Source organism: Melospiza georgiana, chromosome 12 (genome assembly GCF_028018845.1).
Source record: "Melospiza georgiana isolate bMelGeo1 chromosome 12, bMelGeo1.pri, whole genome shotgun sequence".
Classification (NCBI taxonomy): Eukaryota; Metazoa; Chordata; class Aves; order Passeriformes; family Passerellidae; genus Melospiza; species Melospiza georgiana.
The window spans coordinates 11,773,351-11,791,658 of NC_080441.1; the positions used below are offsets into that span (position 1 = coordinate 11,773,351).

The following is an 18,308-nucleotide window of genomic DNA, read 5'->3' on the forward strand; positions in this document are numbered from 1 at the left end:
CAGCAACTTCAGGAGAGCAATTTATGATTTTCAATGTCTCTGAAAACTGCAATTTAAAATGAGAATGAGAAGATGAGAAAAGTTTTTCTCCTTTACACTTATAACAGACAATGTAACAGACAGTGTCATATTTTCCCTAATTTTTTGTGCCTTCTGTCCAGATTGAAGTGCTCCTTCCTTTGTTGGGTCAGATGTCCCTCTAATGTGCAAATAGACAGATTTGCACAGAATTTGATCTAATAATTTCCTTTAAAATACTACTTGACTTATCTTTTTCTACTTCAAGACTATTATGTAGATTTATCTACAAAATCCTTCAAGACTATTATGTAGATTTATGGAGAAATATATTTTAAGGGAACAGTGACAGGCAGTGAGTTTCTGCTATATTTGAGCTGTGTCATCTAAGAATTGGAAACCCCATTTGCCTTTTAGTGAATTCTTGGCTTTGAAAGTCTTCCAGCAGATAGATTTTGCTGAAACTTTATTCTAGAGGTACTGCTCCAGCAGAAGCTCCTTTCAATATTTTAATCACAGCAAAAAAAAAAACAAGTCTCTTAAGAAATTCACTACTTGGTGGAGAGGCCAGGAAAAAGACCTGCAGTTTGCAATGTTCAGTATTCAAATGCATTTTTGCAGCTGTCAGAAGTTTCTCTGCTCCTCAGTTTCTCTGGGAAAACTTAACTTCTTGCTTGAAAAGTATATTTTCCTAGACACTCAATGCATTAATGTGAGCTACAATCATCATGAGCACAGTGGTTATGATAGTTTTGTCTTAATAAGAGTGATCTCATCGTGGACATCATTTACATGGGGTAAATAATTCCCAACACATGCAGACTATAAAGACATTGGGAGCTTGTTATAGGCTGATGTCATGGGAAGAGCCCAGTCTCTTCAGCAGGGACTCATCAGTTTATAGAGGTCTCTAAAAGATGTCTGACTTTGAAGTAAGAAGAAAAATCAGAGTGGAAAAAGCTGGTGTAAGTTCTTAAGTCTCTGTGGGCTTTGACCATTATTATCAATAGAATCTTTCAGTTGCTTATGATTGCAAAATAAAAGAGACTGTAGGCCAAAAAAATAAGAAAACCTGCTTTTCTTTTAGTTTTGTTTGTGAAAACAATCCATAATTTATAAACTTAGTCTTTCAAACAAAACAGCAGCAGGAGTTTTCTTTCCAGAATTCTGGCACATTTGCTGAAGCTCAAAATCACTCTTTTTTTGTTCTTTTTATTATTTTTTTACTTTCTTATCATAATTTACATAGTGTGAAGTGAGTGAGAAGGGCTACTGGTAGGATTTGGTTGCATAATTATACACCTGGTTTGCATTAATATAAATGAAGTTAAACTTAGTGGATAATCAGTTCTGATTGTAAACATCCCCTAATGCTTTTTAATGTTGTCATTGGACCATTTTTGAAAGGACGCCACTGCCTGGCTAGATCTAAACCCAAAGATTTTGTGAGACTTGGCTTATGTGGATTTATAACATGGCACTCAAAGCAAGGAAATGTTTTCTAATAGCACAGAATTGAAAACATGATCTCAGATATGAAAACTCAGCTTTCTGGAACATATCATCACTTGGAGTAGTATATGTGTCTCCATGAATATTTTTTTGGTTAACTAAATAACCACATTTAAAGTCTAATCTTCCTTTTTCTAGAAAGACCTTTGTGAAGATTGATTAGTTGGTGACTGTTGTCTATTAGGTTATGGATAGCTATGCAGCCATAACTATAAATACTTCTACATAATGTCTTTTTATTTCACTAAGGAAAAAGCTGGCCCAAGAGCTCACTTTTCTTGTTTGATGTTTCTAGAACACTTCCCATTCCACCCTAAGTACACTAAGAAAAGTTTGTGTAGAAACTATTTCAGTCTCTGTTGAGCTGCAGCTACCACAAACTGCATTTAGCAGCATAAAAACTGGCCACACTGCCCAACACTTCAGTACAGGAAATGAAAATAAATGCCATGTTAATGTCAAGCTGGATGTGTTAGCTGGGAAGTCTGGCTCTTCCCTTTTAGAGATGTGGAACAAAAATACCCCAGTATATAAACCTTAAGCATCACTAGACTTCTATTTATACCTCTATAATTAGAACTCAAATTCATTGTCCCATCCTAGCTGTTGGCAGAGGAGAGAACTGAGCTGGGGAGAACCAGGCTAGAACAACAGTTCTGTCCAGGGAACATGGAGTGACTGGGAATCTGTGAAAAGTATAAAATGTAACTTTGGTATGGGTGAATTTCTAGAGTACACTGTAGCGGGTTTAATGCCAGTACAGTATGTGTCTGTATGACCCCTTGTAAAAGAGACTGGGATTTTTGCTGTTTCCATCAGTGGGAATGGAATACAGTTTTTATTTATTGTGGCCTTAACACACCTGATTTTGTGGTGGTGTGATCCTGGAACAAAGCAGAGAGAAAGAGGAATGTAAATCTATAGGAGATGGATTTGATCTTGGTGGAGAGATAACTAGCTATGGGTGTTGTTTGTAGCAGTTAGCCACATGTTATGCTTTGTGTGATGTACTGTCTCTGTCTCTTGAGCTGAGGTCACTTGAGGACAGACTGGAATTTTTTTACTTTAAGTGGTAGTGCAATCAGGCTCACTGCATTTACTGAATGAACTATCATCCAGTGTGCCTACATTAAAAACTATTTTGCAGGGTTAAGATCAATTACTTGTTTTTGCCTTGGATGCTTTGCATTCTTGCTCATGGTTGGGTTGGTGTTATGTGAGAAGGGAGGGTTGTGGGTTCATACTCATATACTCATGTAGCTGCAGACATACTTTACCCAAAAAGTAAAACAGTCCAAAACCTCAGATCAAAAGATGGAGACATTTTTTAAATCTCTAACAAAAGTAATAAATGGAAATAAGAATTAACTTTGTCAATTTTCACCCCTCCCTCAATAAATCACTAAAATCTTGGCTTTTATCTTAGATGGATAACACAATAGGCACTAGAGCACACCAACATTACGCAAATACTTCATGTGCTATCAATTATTTTGGAAGGAGTCATCATCTGAATTGTGAAATGCTTTGACCTTTTTTTTTAAATGAATAGTGTAGGAAGAGGAGAGTGTTAGTTAGGCTGACACATTGTTTCTCTTGTACTTGTGTGGGTATATTTCAAAGTGCTCAGAAGAGCACAGCAGTGAATAGGGTCCCTGCCTCCATATCCAGCCCCTCCTGACCTGTGGAGCCAGAGATGACCCTGGTACATGAGAAGGGGATAGGAGTGAAGTGAGCAATAAAATTTAGTGTGCTGCTAAAAAGCATTTGGATGTTATGAAATCAAGAGAATACATTCAATGGGGATGCAGCTGTGCAACCCTGACAGTTGATGACTTTCAGTCTTCAGCTAGTAGGAAGGTGAATGCCCCTGATGGAGTTAGGACACAGAGCAGGCCCATGTGCCTGGAGTGTGTTCTCATGGAAAGGATTCTCCCAACAGACTTCTAAAATGAAAAGATGGCCAAAATGAATATACACCTGTAGGGTGTGATGAAATAAAAACAATGAGTTTCATTAGAAATTTTCAGAGATATTCTGGATTTCAGATTTGATGTACCTACTGATTTAAAGTGATTAACTTTGAATACTCATCTTTGCCAAGGCTGACATTCTCCATTATAGTTAACACTGCTAGCCATGTACATTTTTTTTCCTTTATTTTTCTGAAAACCATCTCATTTTTAGGCATTAGCACAGATTGATTCCATCAACATTCCCCCAATTATTATGAGCTTCAGAATATGTTTTGCCCAGAAAGCAGTAAGTCCTGTACTGTTCTCTCAGTTGGCTATGCTTGATTTCTTCTTAGGTTGTTTTCCATAAATGGGTGTCAATGCTTTAATCCAGCTGGGTAGGTGAAAGCTGAATTAAATTGGGTATTTTCTAGTCTGAATCTTCCATATCTCAGTATTGATTTCACAGCAGGCAGTCATGCACTGCATCCAGCTGGGCACATGGCATCAGACCTTGAGGTGCCAGCAGCCACCTGCAAACAGGGAGCTGAAACCAAACACCTTGAACAAACAGCACCCTAGGCAAACCATCTTATTTTATTATCAACTTCAGAGTTTATTAATTTATCAAACCAGGTCAAAGTGATACAACAAGTACATAAATAAGTACTGTAACAGACATACATCTCATGAAGAGAATGCAAAACATGACACTGTGTATTTTGTTGTCTTTAGTGACCAGAAACCGGAAAAACGCAACACTGCATTTTACTAAATGATGCTTATGATTGTTTTTTGCTTTTCTTAAGAAGTGTTTATTATAAAATAAATACACAATCTGGATTCCACCAGTCCTGTCACAAATCCAAAAAAGCAGGTTGCCATCCTTATAAAAAATTACAAACACTGTACACTTTCCACTTAGTCTTTTGCCACCAGCTACTGCTACAAACAGACAATGCCTGTTTGGTGAGAAATCAACTGCTGGTCTTCTCACCAGAACACTACAATTCCTCAGAACCTCTTCCTAAAGATTTATAATAAAATTTTACAGTCCTGCAGCACATTTCAACCCAGTAGTTGCCATGTGCAATCAGTGCTTCTCATGCCAAACTGCTTCTTCTACAGTTACACTGCAGCTCTGGTGCAGTGAGGTCTTAGGGCTTTCATTTAGATATGCTACACCCCTTTCCAACACCAGGACAGGATTTATGGAAGTATCAGTCCCCTGGAAAGGTGACAGGACAGTTCACTTAGTTCTCCTTTTCATGAACAGTGATAGAGGATTTCTCTTAGCCAGGTGTTCCTGCATTTCAACTTGCTGCACTTTCAAATGGCCTGTATGCCCAAATCTCATCTGCTCTCTGTCCAGCCCTAGGGGCAGCAGGGTGGTCCTGACATCACCCTGGATGTTTTCTCCTAATTCCCTTCAGCCTTTCCTTCACCTTCATGTCTGTTCTCCTCACTTGCTCCTCTTTGTTGACAAGCTCTGCATCCCACTCACACACACAGCATGGCCAGGCCCTGGGTGCCATGGAGAAGCCTGGTCCTGAGGCCTGCACTGCTGATGGAGGCTGCCAGGGTCTGCTGCCTCAGCCAAGGATCCCCTCACCATGGTGAAGCTCTGCCTGAATGGGCTTTTGGCATTCAGCACCAACCTCTCCCACAATTTCATCCCTTTAGGAATGTGGACACCCTTGAGTGCTGTCACTGGCAGAATGACAAACCTCAAAATCCTTCCTGTCACTGTTGATTTCACTCCCTGTGAAGCTCCAGCCCCTGGCTCAGGCCATTTCCATAAAGCTTTGTTTCCTAGCTTGTGTTTGAACAGCACTATTCCTGTGCTTGTGGAGTAGAAAATGGGAGCAAAAGCAGGCAGAGTCACTTGCATTAATCTTGGGATTTAATCCAATATTGCAGCCACAGGGCAGTGCAGGATATTGGTGAAAATAGTTTTCAAATTATTATAATTACTCTGCAGATGAAAGTAATTTCTCTTAAACACACTGTAGATATGCTATACTAAATTTAACAGAATCTCTCAGATTTGAGAAGATAACAGTTGTCACAACAAGCAGCTGCTTGTTGTGCTCTACAAGACTATAGCTGTTTTTGTTTGTCATGGGAGAGAACTATTCTTGACACATGAGAATTGAGACGTCACCCTCAGAAAAATGAAGATTATGTTTGCAACAACTCAGAACAAATAAATTAAGTTCTGTCACAACTTTTAAGGCATCATTAATCATGCGTTTTAATGGTTTAGGTGTTTTGAAAATACTGCAAGTACTTCACCACCTTCTGCCACATCTCTTTAGAAGGTGGTTTACCAGCCAAGAGCATGTGTAAATAGGGCCCAGAAGAATGAAGTTATTAGGGTTATTATAGGGTGCTAACACTTTTAGAGAAGTGGGTGGAAGAAACAGTGAAAACCACTTGAAAGCCAACATTTGCTCCAATTGCTACAAAAATATATTGATTGCCACTAACACCTGCTGTTCAGTTTATGGACTTTGTTTGCTCAACTACAAGACATCATTCCAAAGGCAGGCTGCTAAGGAGTCTGTTAGTTTAAATCTGGTTTTTATGTCTCCAATGTGAACATTGTATCACTCCTATTTTTCCTCCACTACTACAAGAAATCCATGAGTAATTTCAACACCAGAAATGGTATAAATTCAGGAGAATTATACCATATCAGGACAGGACATGGTATATCAGGACAGGATATAATGCTCTCCATAGCTTCTGCACATTTATTAGGCGTCCTTCTTTTCATTAGTTTGAATAACTTGCCAAATAATAATAGTAAAAATGTTCTGGTTTCTCTTTTTAACTTGTAAAGAAATGCAACTCTAGGAAAGCACAGTCTTTCTTTCTCCTTCCCCCCACCAGTAACACAGAGCCTTCTAGTCTTTTGGAGGAGATATTTGAACAGTTGACACAGACCACTACACATAAAGCAGCAAATTTGCTGTGCATGATGTGAATAATTACTGCATTATAGTTTTAGGGTTTAGGGCAACTGCTGACTTAAGCAAAATAAGCCTGCAGTCCAGCTGCAGATCCAAGTTTTCAGAAGTTTTCTTGTGTTTTTCCCTCCAGTGCTGTCTCCTTTAACAGTGACCCTTTTCAGACTTTTCAAGGTACAAAACCTTTACCAAATCCTCGAGCTCAGTCCTGCACACTCTGCTTTCACACATTTGGCTGATCTGAGCTTCTCCCTCACTAAATATTTTCCATTGGCCTGAAAACAAAAACACAAAGGAGACAGATATTGACTTAGAAAAGGGCACAGGGACTTAGAGGACATTTACAAGCACTCTGCAAACCAACTGATTCACAATGGTCAAAGAGGGAATGTCCAATCCTCCCATGGAAAATATTCAAAGCATCTTACAACCATGTAACATATTCCATGCAAAATAACTTTGTTAAAAAAACAAATATGGATCAGAATATTACTATTTTCTTTAATTAAGTAGTCCTGTAAGTTGGCTCTATTTATTCAACCATTTCATGACACTAGATACCCTGGTAAACCAAAGTATTTAAAATCTGGGAAGCAACACAGCTAAATGTTTCATGTGCTCTGAACTCCTCCTACCTGTGCCTAATACAAAGTGTGATGGAAAATAGTATTTCTACACATTAATGATAGTGGTAACAGAAATGCATGCTGTCCTGGTAACTAGAATACTACTGACTACTAGAATACCTTGCAGATAACAATGACAAGCTTATGGAAGGCTGACAGCAAAAAATAGGTAATTTTTTATATGAAAGCATATCTGTATCTCAAGAGGTCTGTAACAATTAAGAATATATTATTTCTGGGGAAAAGACTTTTTAACTAGGGAAAAAGTTATAGAAAAAAAATTCAAGTTGTAATATGAAGTGCATGTAGAACCCCTTTAAAATATCTGATTTTTTTCCCTTCTAAATTACTTTCTAAAACACTGGGGTAACTTGACATGTTACATAAATAAATCCAAATTCTGCAGCTGTGCTGACATTAGTCATATTTCAGACTTACCCTAGCATGGGCAGAAAAGATCCTATATTGTACTTTATCAAAACACAAGAGACTAAGACAGCAAGTACATGAACTACTGTTATATGTATCTATATTTTAAATTGCTGTACTTCAATTACTTAAATCTCAACTTATCAAATGCTGTGATCATATACTAGAGGAAAATTCAGTACATCCCTTTGACTGGGATGAGTAACAGAGAATGTTTTTCATGGCTATGATTATATGGAGAGTAGAAACCTCAGTAGGTCAGAATTTTACTTACTAAGGGTTGTCCTTGTTATCAACTTGAAGTAAGGAAGTCCTTCAAATTCTCTCTTGGACAATTTTTCAACATAGAAATGATGCAGAATTCCTTCAGCAAAGAAATGAGAAGTGCATGTTACTGGAATGTGCCCATTGTTCTAAACCTGGAGTGCTGTCCTGCCTTTTTATAAAATTTTCAGTCTATTCTTTTTTAAATTCTGTTTCTCCATCCCTCTGTTTTTTTGCTATTCCCCTGTAAAACTATTCTCCTGTGAAACTGGGATTGCAGTGAGTTTGTGAGGGGTGTGAGAATTAGCCAATTCTTTTCCAAAACATCGAATCCTTCCTAATTATGAGTAAATGCAAGATTACAACAGAAGCCAAAAGTCCCAGTGTCTTGGAGAAAAACAGCATAATTCTGCAGTCAGATACCATTTTGAGCCAACAGGCAACATGACTGTCAAATCATTATTAGGCTTTGTGGCTTTTTAACACACAAGGTAGTTGTGAAGCACCCAGTGTTTTGTGATTTCTTTTCTGCTCCCACTTTGGCCTTGGTTTTTTCCTTTAAAGCATCTAGAGATGCATCATTTCCATGCAAAAGGGTGCACTGTGTGAGGGTTCCCCATGAGGATCATATGCTTTTTGCTTCAAGTAGATAGGGATGATTTTTATGAAGCTGGAGATAATTTTTATTACACTGAAAGTTCATGATTTGCAGTAGTGCTTGGGCTTCTGAATCTTCTCTATTTTGTTCTAATTTTACCAGTTAGTCTAGTAAAAGATATTGTTTCCATCCTTAACACATTTTTGGCCATATTCTATATGCACCATCATGGGTGTATCATCACATGGCAGACAGGGCAGACCAATTTCAATGGAAAGCTTTTTGGTCCATCCTAAGTAAGAGCCTCCAGGTACTTGTTTCAAACCCTACTACCCATTTATCTGCAATAAAATACACAAAGTAATACTGAAAACCTGTTTGTCATTCTGCTTTTGCTCCCAATGAAGGGTAGGAGTTAGCAGAACTACAGCTTTGTGTGTTTCTAATCAGTTTTGTACAGAAATATTTGAGTATGTTGGAAGTTGTGTAATAGTGATATCCTAAAGAGCCAAAAGAACAGCAAAATGCTTAAAATCTGTAAACTGTCCTGGGATTTTAATGGAAGATGATACACTGTTTAAAAAAAGAACTTTCTCAACTCACCTTTTTTAATTGTCCACACATGTATTTCTATTTGAGGTGGCTTTTCAATCTCTATTGCAATTTTCCTGATGGTTTCTCCTTCCTCTGTGAAAATGGATTCATAGACAGGAAATGTCTCTTTCCCACAGAAGTAATCTTTGTTGTCAAAGGTTTGGCTTGGCACATCTTCTGTTTAAAAAACAAAAAGGACAGAGCACATACTACAGCTATAATCAAGTCCTCCAGAATTTACTTGGCATCAATAGCCATGAATGGTTAGTTTGAAAGTAGAATGTTCATTTGTATGACCACACAAATCCATCTCCAGCTGTTAACACAGACACTTAACAGTGTTCTGCCACGTTCTGGTAGCCTGTCCATGGTGGTAAGACAGTATTTATACTTGTAATCCAGTTTCCTAAGGGAATGAGCTGTGTACAACAATGTGGTCTGAGAGACTCCTCACAAGTCTTGAACCTGTTGTCTACTTTTCAAGCATATTTTGAAATTATGTTAGAAATCTCAGGGTAGTAAAAGAACTAAATGAAAATTGGTGGTTGATTAGAGTGAAGAGACCCAAATTAATGTTTTGCTGAGGAGAAGAATCTATGAGGTTTGCATTTTGCTTGGCAGCAGCCACATGGCCAGTGCAAGCCTGAGCCAGCCACAGCACACATTATCCCTTACCCACCTGGTAAAGGTGTAGAGACTGAGTAGAAATTGTAATTATTCTGTTTGCAATTGAAAATTGGGCAGGAATATAAGAGAGATGATGCAACTTAGAGGCTCAGACCACTTTTTGTGGAAACACCTAGCAATTAATACATCTCTATAGGTACAAGACAGACTATAGGAAAAGGTTCAGGTTTCTTAAAAATGGGTACATAGGATCTCAAAAAACAAGGCAGTAACCTCCTTTTTGCCATGAATTTTTCTATAGAAGCCTGCTATCCAGGCTTTGTTGGCTGTTCTTCCAATGAAATCTGTGGATCTCTGCTTCACAAGTATCCAAAAGACCCAGATACACACCTCCTGGCTGCCTACTGCCACTGCATCGTGGTTTTTTCCCAGTAAGCAAGACTAGCAGGAGAAGATGGGAAGTGTGCATTCTACAAATGTTTCTACAGTGGCTGAGCAGCTCATTCCCTCAGAGCATTCTTGCCCAGTGCATCACCAAACAAACACAGAAATGGGTACATAAGGGAACTGTTTAAAGGCACATAAGGAAGCTGGACAGTCCTTTACCATTTCTATTACATGAAGCATGGCTTTTCATTTGGCAAAACCATCAGCAGAATCCTTTTAGGAGATTTTTCACTAGCTGTAAGCATTTATTTTAGTAATGTCTACATGAGTTTTATCATTAGTGCAGCATAGACACAATACTAAAGCTGTGATAAGTTAGTATTTATTTTAAGGATTAAGTTATGTAACTGACACCAATCAGAGTTATGAATCCTTCTGGTACATTTTAAAAAGCAGAAATGATGTTATCTCCATGTGGATTTTAGAAGCTGGAAAATATTTGAAGGTTCTGTTGGCACTGTAGCGGGGGAAGGATGGGAGTCTTTTGGCAGTAATGAACTTTCTGTATACATTTCTGTAATACTCTCTTTGGAAATGAGCATCAGGAAGTTGTGTTAACAGCAGAGAGAAAGGCAGTGACTGCTAAGGACATGTGTCAGCAGCATGTCCCCTGTGTGAGGAGCAGCAGCAAGAGGAGAGGTGGCCAGGCAGCTCTGCCTGTCTCACACTGAGGCCCCTGCACACACACTGGAACATGGCACTGCTGTTCACATCAGAGCTTGTGGTCAGGAGGCTTGAGCCAAGCCCTTTAACATGCACAGCAAAAAGGTGGTCTGTGATCAACTTTGTTTTACCTGGACAGACTTTACAGCATTTTCCTTCTACTTTCTGAGGGTATTTGCAGGGATATTGTTCTGGACAGTGAATTTTCTTACATTCTTGTTTGGTGATGTTGCAGGTGCACAACACACACTCTACGACTCCAAAGGCCCGGAGATTGGGATGCCAAGATTCACCATGTGAGTATGTTTTGCCATTTGAAACACAAACTACAGAAGAAAAGAGAAAGAAAAAGTTCAAGTGGAAAAGGTACGTTCACTTCCTACCTGTCTATAAATATTCATTTAATTCACGCTCATTGTTTAAAGTAGTCTTTCTATACATCATCTGTTAGCATCTCAGGTCTATTTCTCTGCTTTTTAATTTTAACTTGTAGTTCCTTTATTTAAAATGAGTCTGAGCCCGTGGTCACCCTCTTCTGAGCAGTTTTTCCTTGATGCCAACTCTGCTGAAGTCCATTAAGTTTTGAGGAAAACAGTGAAAGTCAAGTGTCTGACTAGCTCCCTCCACCCCAGTTCATGCATTTCAGTTATGCATTAACTAGCTTAGAAAACTCCCTTCTTCCCCTTATATTCTCAGTCCACACTCAGGACACAGCCTGCTACAGTGGCTTTGGCTGCATTTGAATTGAATTTGGAGACAACAGGTTCATGTCATTTGAGTCATCTGCACAGCTCCAGCCATTTGCTGAACACAGCCTTTGCAGTGAGAGCAATGCTATCAGCTGGCTGGATTAGTGATACCTGGGCCTTTTATTGCTTGTACATGAGAATTCTGCTATGTAGCACACAGAAAAAAAACACAGAATACTTGCAAAATGGAGTTTAATTCCTTTGTGGAAATATGTATGTCGATAGGTATATAAATTCATTTGGCTTTTGGAATCACAAGAAAACTTGAAAAGATTCATTAGGGACTGAAATTTCATTCCAAAAGCTTCTAAGAACTTCAGAATATTTATTCATCAGAGCCCCTGGGATTCAGAGAAATACAGCTGACACAAAGAGAGTGGAAAAATTCATGCTGGTAGAAGCCACTTTGGGTCACCCAGCAGTTGATGGGAATTAAATCACTTTACACCATGTTTCCATTTGTCCTATAAATCCTACTTCTTTCTTTTTAAATATTTTATAAACACAAAGAAAAATGCAAACTAATCCTAACAAGGTGAAAGAAAGGGCACTGCCTGATTTCTAAAAGCAACAAAAGTGAGCTGGGATATGTTGTAAATATTTCCAATTCTTCTAATATGCCATCATTTTTATTAATGTTTTTTATTTGTAAAATATGTTCCTATTTTGCCCGTAACTTTCAAAAGCAATTTAAATTTTATCTGTAATCTGAAATTTATATCTAACTGGTAACAGATGTAACCAACTGGTTTATATATTTTAGTGAGTTACTGAGATTTATGGGGAGTGTTTTTTGCAATGTCTTTCATGAGCTTATGCTATCATTTTGTTGGTAATTTGCTACTTTTAAACTATTTTTAAAGACATGGGATTTTTTAGAGATAGGAAACAGTTTTGTTTCTCAAATAAAAGTGAAGTTTTATCTGTAAACTAAGAACATGGGAGAAAGAACTAGAAATGAAAAAACTGCTAAGTACTCAGCTGCTCAGCAGGCTTCTTACATGCTTAAATAGCATACTATTGCTAATTTGTATGTTTCCATGGACTTCTTTTCCCCCAGCCAGAGTTCTCCAGATCCTTTATGGACATAAATACTTCTGAGCTGTCCCTGACAGATGAAGGGATAATACATGACATTGTATGGATACGTACTCTCTGTCTTTTAAGGGGTTTTTGACACAGAACAATTAAATAAATACTCTGAGGTAGGAGATGAAGACTAGTAGAAGCCAAATACTGGCAAATAACTTCTAGTTCTCCTGTTTTTAGTGCTCTTCATGCTCAGAATGAGAAATCTGTATCCTCACAACCACACAGTATTTCCATGTCAGAAGAGCTGTGAGTTTGTTCTTGAACTTGTTGAAATGTGTCTCAAGGGACATGTGCATTAATTACTAAAACACTTGTTAATTGCACAGGAACAAAAGAAAACACATGGTCAGCATTCCTGTTTCCATCATGGGGATCTCTCAGACACTCTCCAGGCAGTGAGTGTCTGAAGTTAGACCGCATCCAGAAATATGCTGCTCGTCTGTATGTCCTTTATTTGCTGAAACAAGTCAGTTAGAAACTGCTTTGATGATGTCTTCATGTGCAAATTACATGTCAAAGACATTGCACTGTGTGGAGATTCCTGCTCCTAGATTCACCATAAAACACTGGCATGATCTGAATGCTTTTTCATGCTTGTTCAGGTGGATAATAAAGATCCTATAGCCAACATTCCTTCTGTTAGTTAATACCTTAAAAGATTAGTTGGCCCTAATACAAGGGATTTTAACTCTTTGTGGTAGTTTCTAACTATGCTGACTGGTATTTATGGATAGATGCTCTTCTGAGCATGTGTTTTTACAGCTATTTCTTTTATAGCTTCCTAGGCCTGTTCCTGCAGACCTCTGTTCACAGAGGTACACCCCCTGTGGGAACTGAGCATTCCAACCTTTTTACTGTACAAAACCTGCTGTCCCACTTACTGGTGAACTGGTATTTTCCCTTTATTTTTGTCTTTCCTCTAGTGCATGAGGAGCATGAATTGAATATGGTTTGCCACACGGGCTTAGAATTCTGCTGTCCCCAAAATGTAACATGTCCTATATTCTATTAGAAGGAGGCACTAAAAGATTCTTTACAGTGAGAATCATTACATTGGTTAAATTTGCCTCTCTACAGCTTGGGCATCCAGTACAGGCTAATTGCCTACTCTGCCTCTTGTGTTGGTCACAGGGGAGGGAGATATCCCTTGTATCCCACTGTCTCAGGAAACTTGTTTAAGGTGGGGGAAGACATGAGACTGTCTTTCGTGAGAATAATTTGCTAAGTCTTGGAGGCCTGATACTGTGGCAAAGCTTTATGGTCTGAGATTTGCAGGGCAGTTGAAATATAAGCTGTTTGCAGCTGTATAAGTTACAAAATAGGGGAGAGTGTAAAGAAAATAGTCACAAACAATTTCTTCCAGGACAAGTCACTGTGTGAACAAGTTAGTGAATCTAAAGGCATTGTGGTGTCCTTTGTGACACAAAGCACTGACTTCCCTGGCAGCCAGCACATGAGCTCTCAGAATTATGGGGCACAATCCCACAAAGTAACTCAGAGAGCAACACTACTTTTGCAGAGCGGAATGCAATGTTGTACATATAGGCAGACCTGATCTCAGTCAAGAAGGAATTTCATATCCTCCATAGCATATTGCTTTTTCCTCCCTCATTTGCATCAGATTTCTCAATATCAGTGCGAATTTTCAAGATCCTGCTGTATATTTTGAGAGGTCTTTTTGAGCTCTAGGTGGCCGATCCTGACCCAGAGCAATCCTGGCAGAAGTGCCCGTCCTTACCTCGGCCGTGCCGGTGCTTGTTGTTGATGACGATCTGGACGATGGTTCCCGAGGCCTGCTGGGGGTCGGGCAGGACCCCGCGGTTGCTCCTGGCACTGGGGAATCGGGGCACGTTCACTGCCTGCCTGCCTGAGCTGCCTGCCAGCTCGTAATGGGAGCGGGGGTAGGAGTGCCTCTGGGGACAGAGAGAGAGAGAGGAGAGTCAATGTCTCATTGCAATGAACAAGGGGCAGGAGTAGGGAACAAGTACTGCTGGATGAAAGTAGGTGTAGTAGTGCATAGCATGTTTTCTAAAAACACTGCTTCTTTTCAGAGAATTATTTTCCTAAATGCCCATGAGCCTGAAGGTTTCATATTACAGCCCTTATTTTATAGACATGATTCTTCCCACTCACCCAAAGTTCATGTATTTAAGTAGTACACCTAATGCTTAAAAGCCCTACAGATTCTCTCCAAATGTTATAAAAATCATCTCTTGAGCAGTAAGTTGTTAATGGATACTTTTATCACCAAAGACAGTGAAGCCCTATAGTAAATATATGTGTGTATGTGAACTGGAAGCAAGAATTTGCAATTATTATTTAAAAGCAATTCTTGCAGAGCAAACCAATGCTGTCAATTTTAATTCTCATAGAGCATATCCAGAAAAAAACAAATCCAGAGACTTCAGGAGCTCTTGCTCTAATTCAGCATTATTCATGAATTCAGGCTGAGTGAGAGAAACTTGTTTTGGGCTAGATTCACAGAACCCAGAATGAAGCAGTAGATATTCAGACCCTTTATCATCCTTTTCTGTTTTTTCCCCAATGTACTGCCATGCCCAGCACAGCAAGAAAGTCTGTCTTTAAACTGTAGGTCCCACTTACAGCTTCCCTGTTGGCTGGCTGCCGGAATATGTCTCCATCAGAATGTTCCCATGATAATTCTCCATCTCCTGTACCTGAAGCAGAACAGTATCCATTAGAGGAGTAACTGTGTGACACCTTCGGAGATACAGAGGGGAAAAGTCTCACCTGGCTTTACAGCTGTATTAGGTTCTAGTGAGTAGCAAGGAATGAATATGAAAATCAGCATATTTTGATAGTAATATACTTGGCCGTGCAGGGAGCAGAAACTGACTCACAGTTTCCTCCCCGTGAGCTGTGCTGGATCTTTGCAAATATTTTGTTTAGGTTTGCATGTCATAGAAAACAGAGCAGTGAGATAAAAGAGCTTCTGCCATATTGAAAAGGACAAGGTAGATTATGAGATAAATGATCATTTTACCATTTTCAAAATAAGAGCAGTAGACAGGAGACTACATTTAAAAAGCCCTGGATCTGCAGACAGTGGGTTGCCTCTAGTGCATAATCTGATGTAATCTCAGTCCTGCTATGGAAATGCTAATGAACTGGTTTCTCATTAGTGACTGTGAATGATGTGACTGATTTCTCCAGTGTAAGGCTGGTTTACTGCACAGCTATGTTTGATACTTTCAAAGTCAGATCGATTTTTGTAACTGGAAGAGGCTGGTTTCAGATACAGCTCAAATAACTACCTGGTAACTGACATCAGACAATTAACAAGGATTTTCTTTAATTAACTGTCAGTGTATCACAATTAAAATAGTATATCACTGTATTTCTTCCTGGGAACAGAACTATCACTTTGCTTGTTTGAGATTAGGTGGCTTCACAAGCAGCTTGTCTGGCAAAAAGTTGCAAGATTTGTAAAGATGCTGTGGAATAACATGGCAAAGAATGAGGAACAATCTCTGTGCAAGGAGAACTGCAGAGAGATCCTCATCCTTGTTCTGAGGTGATGTGTTAATGCAGCACAGAGCACTGCCCTCCTGAGAGATCAGCTCAGCTCCTCCATGGTGCCACACATGAGTTAATTACCACTGCATGGTCCCCAGAGGAAGCAGCTTTGTCACCCTGCTGCACTGACAGGACTACAGAGCTTCTGTGCAAGACTCATTCCTTCAAACTGCACACAGCTCTCTCTGCATCCTGCTGCTTTATTAGCACTGATGCACTCTCAAGCACCTTCCTGCTGGCCCAGCCCTCCACTGCTCAGAGCTTTTGGTTCAGTTTGTGCACTCAGCCAACTCCTCAGGTCAGGTGCTGTGGGACTATGCTGGTTTGTGTTTCACAGCTCTTGCACCATAGGGAAAGGTATACAACTAACTAGATAATACTCCTTATTTTTACCATGCAATAGCACTGAGTTCAAACAAGCAGAATATCAAAAGAATGAAGCAGCACAAAGGTGCAAGCAGGGGAAATTTTCAAAGCATCCTGGCATCATTGATATTTTGAGTGGCACTTCTGAAAAGCACAGGTACCTGTAAGTGCTTATCTGCAGCTTTGAGAACAGGCCATAGATGCTTAGATACCCTGAAAGTGGTGGTTCAAGTGCCATAATACTAATAGTGAGATAAAATACATTTAGAAATTCTGACATTTTGGGCTTTTAGACAGACAGTTAGGTTTAGACATTCAGGGAGGCTGGGAAGGCCCCTAGAATCAAGTGTCCACAAGATCTAAATTGCAATTGCTAGTAAAATACTGAAGTCACCTGAGTATTGTCTGACACCTAATTTAAATTTGAATAATTGCCCTCGCCCTTGCCTCTCGTGTCTTGCACAACTTGAGTAGGTCTGCTAACTTGTCAAATAGAATCTCATCTTTTTATTACAAAGCTTCTCTAGCCAGAGTAATGGCAGCTACTTCAATACATCATTTGAAGCCTTGATTTACCTCATTAGGGGGATGCAACTTTATCATCAGAGCATTCTCACCTTGTTTCAATTTAGGAAAACAAAGGTAGCAATGTTACCTTGCTGGCACTCACAGAGTAATTTCCCAAAATGCATTGGATTGTAATTAAATGGGAAACTTGGAGAAAGTGTCCTGATTGACAGTGCTGGTGCACAGACAAGGCTCTGAAAGGGGAAGAGTAAATTCAGAGCCTGTCCTTCTGTGACCGGGCTTGAACGTACCTCTGCAAACTGGACAGCAGGACTCTGGAACAGAAACTGGGAAAGAGCAAGTTAACTTGGGACAAGTCTTCAATCCACAGTACACATTTCCTTCCTGCCAGTAAAATACAAAAGGGAATTTAGAAGGAGTTGTTGATTGTCTGGTACTGTATATTCTTTTTTTTTATGGACATGCTTAAATCTGTGTTTACATAAATGACACTCTATGCAAAAAGCAGAATATTAGATTAGAACAGTCTGTTCAGTACTTGGCCTATGCAATTATTAGTTCATGAAGAATATGATTATGATTTTATGAGAGGAAATAGAGAGCTGCCAGTAGTTGATACTGAAGAGCTGGTTGGATTGAGAGGGATGTTTTGGTTCAGACATGCTCTGAAGAGTCACTGGGTGACTGCTCAAATATACTGGATTTGCATTGTGACATCTCAGGAATGGCTCTGTGGCCCAGTGCCAGCTCAGTGCTGTCCCCTCCCAGCCTTGGGGCTCTTCACTTATCAGCTCAGTCTAAATGAAATCAGTCATTGGTTTAGTGCTATATTTTCCAGTTAGGTTGAAGGGAAATATTCTATATATGCTAAGCAGCAGTATTTTACCTGCTGCCTGTGCACTGTGAGCTCAGGTCGCAGCAGATGCAGAGTGTGCACTGTGCACTGTGTTTAAGAGGTCATCTGGCATTTATTTACCAGGTACTGCACACTCTCACCAGCTCTGAGCACTCTCATGAGTTCATCATTAATTCTCAATTCCCGGTCTTTGCTATGCATTGCTTATATTTCAGTGTCATATCTTCTAGAAGGGAGAACTGGAGCATAGACAGAGCAGGGATCTGTCAAATCATGTTACTTACTGAGCAGCTGCACTGGGCACACTGGTTTGCTTGCCTGTTTTGGAAAAGGCCCTCAGCCACAAACATTTCTCCATGGTGGTAGGTGGTGCCATTGTATTCACAGGATTTCCCAGTGATTTTGCTGCTTACTGAGAAAAGGGAGTCTTCTGGAAGCAAGGGGAAAGGAACATTTCATGCAAATGTTCTTGAAA

General features: G+C 39.5%; 1 protein-coding gene across 2 annotated transcripts in view; it reads right to left on the bottom strand.

Annotated features, from left to right (window-relative positions):
- Window positions 1–4,123: 4,123 nt before the first annotated feature.
- The window catches only part of CHRDL1 (chordin like 1), a 37,392-nt gene continuing 23,207 nt past the window's right edge, over window positions 4,124–18,308 (bottom strand). The window contains exons 5-12 of one of the 2 annotated variants that reach the window (XM_058032679.1): window positions 18,118–18,263; window positions 17,268–17,361; window positions 15,151–15,218; window positions 14,285–14,459; window positions 10,837–11,031; window positions 8,978–9,142; window positions 7,787–7,876; window positions 4,124–6,732 (exon numbers count right to left, since the gene is read on the bottom strand). In XM_058032679.1, coding sequence (XP_057888662.1) covers window positions 6,602–6,732; window positions 7,787–7,876; window positions 8,978–9,142; window positions 10,837–11,031; window positions 14,285–14,459; window positions 15,151–15,218; window positions 17,268–17,361; window positions 18,118–18,263 — 1,064 coding nt within the window. In that variant the 3' untranslated portion in view covers window positions 4,124–6,601. Of the gene's footprint in view, window positions 6,733–7,786; window positions 7,877–8,977; window positions 9,146–10,836; window positions 11,032–14,284; window positions 14,460–15,150; window positions 15,219–17,267; window positions 17,362–18,117; window positions 18,264–18,308 lie in introns of both variants that reach the window. The other variant, XM_058032677.1, reaches the window with a different exon arrangement.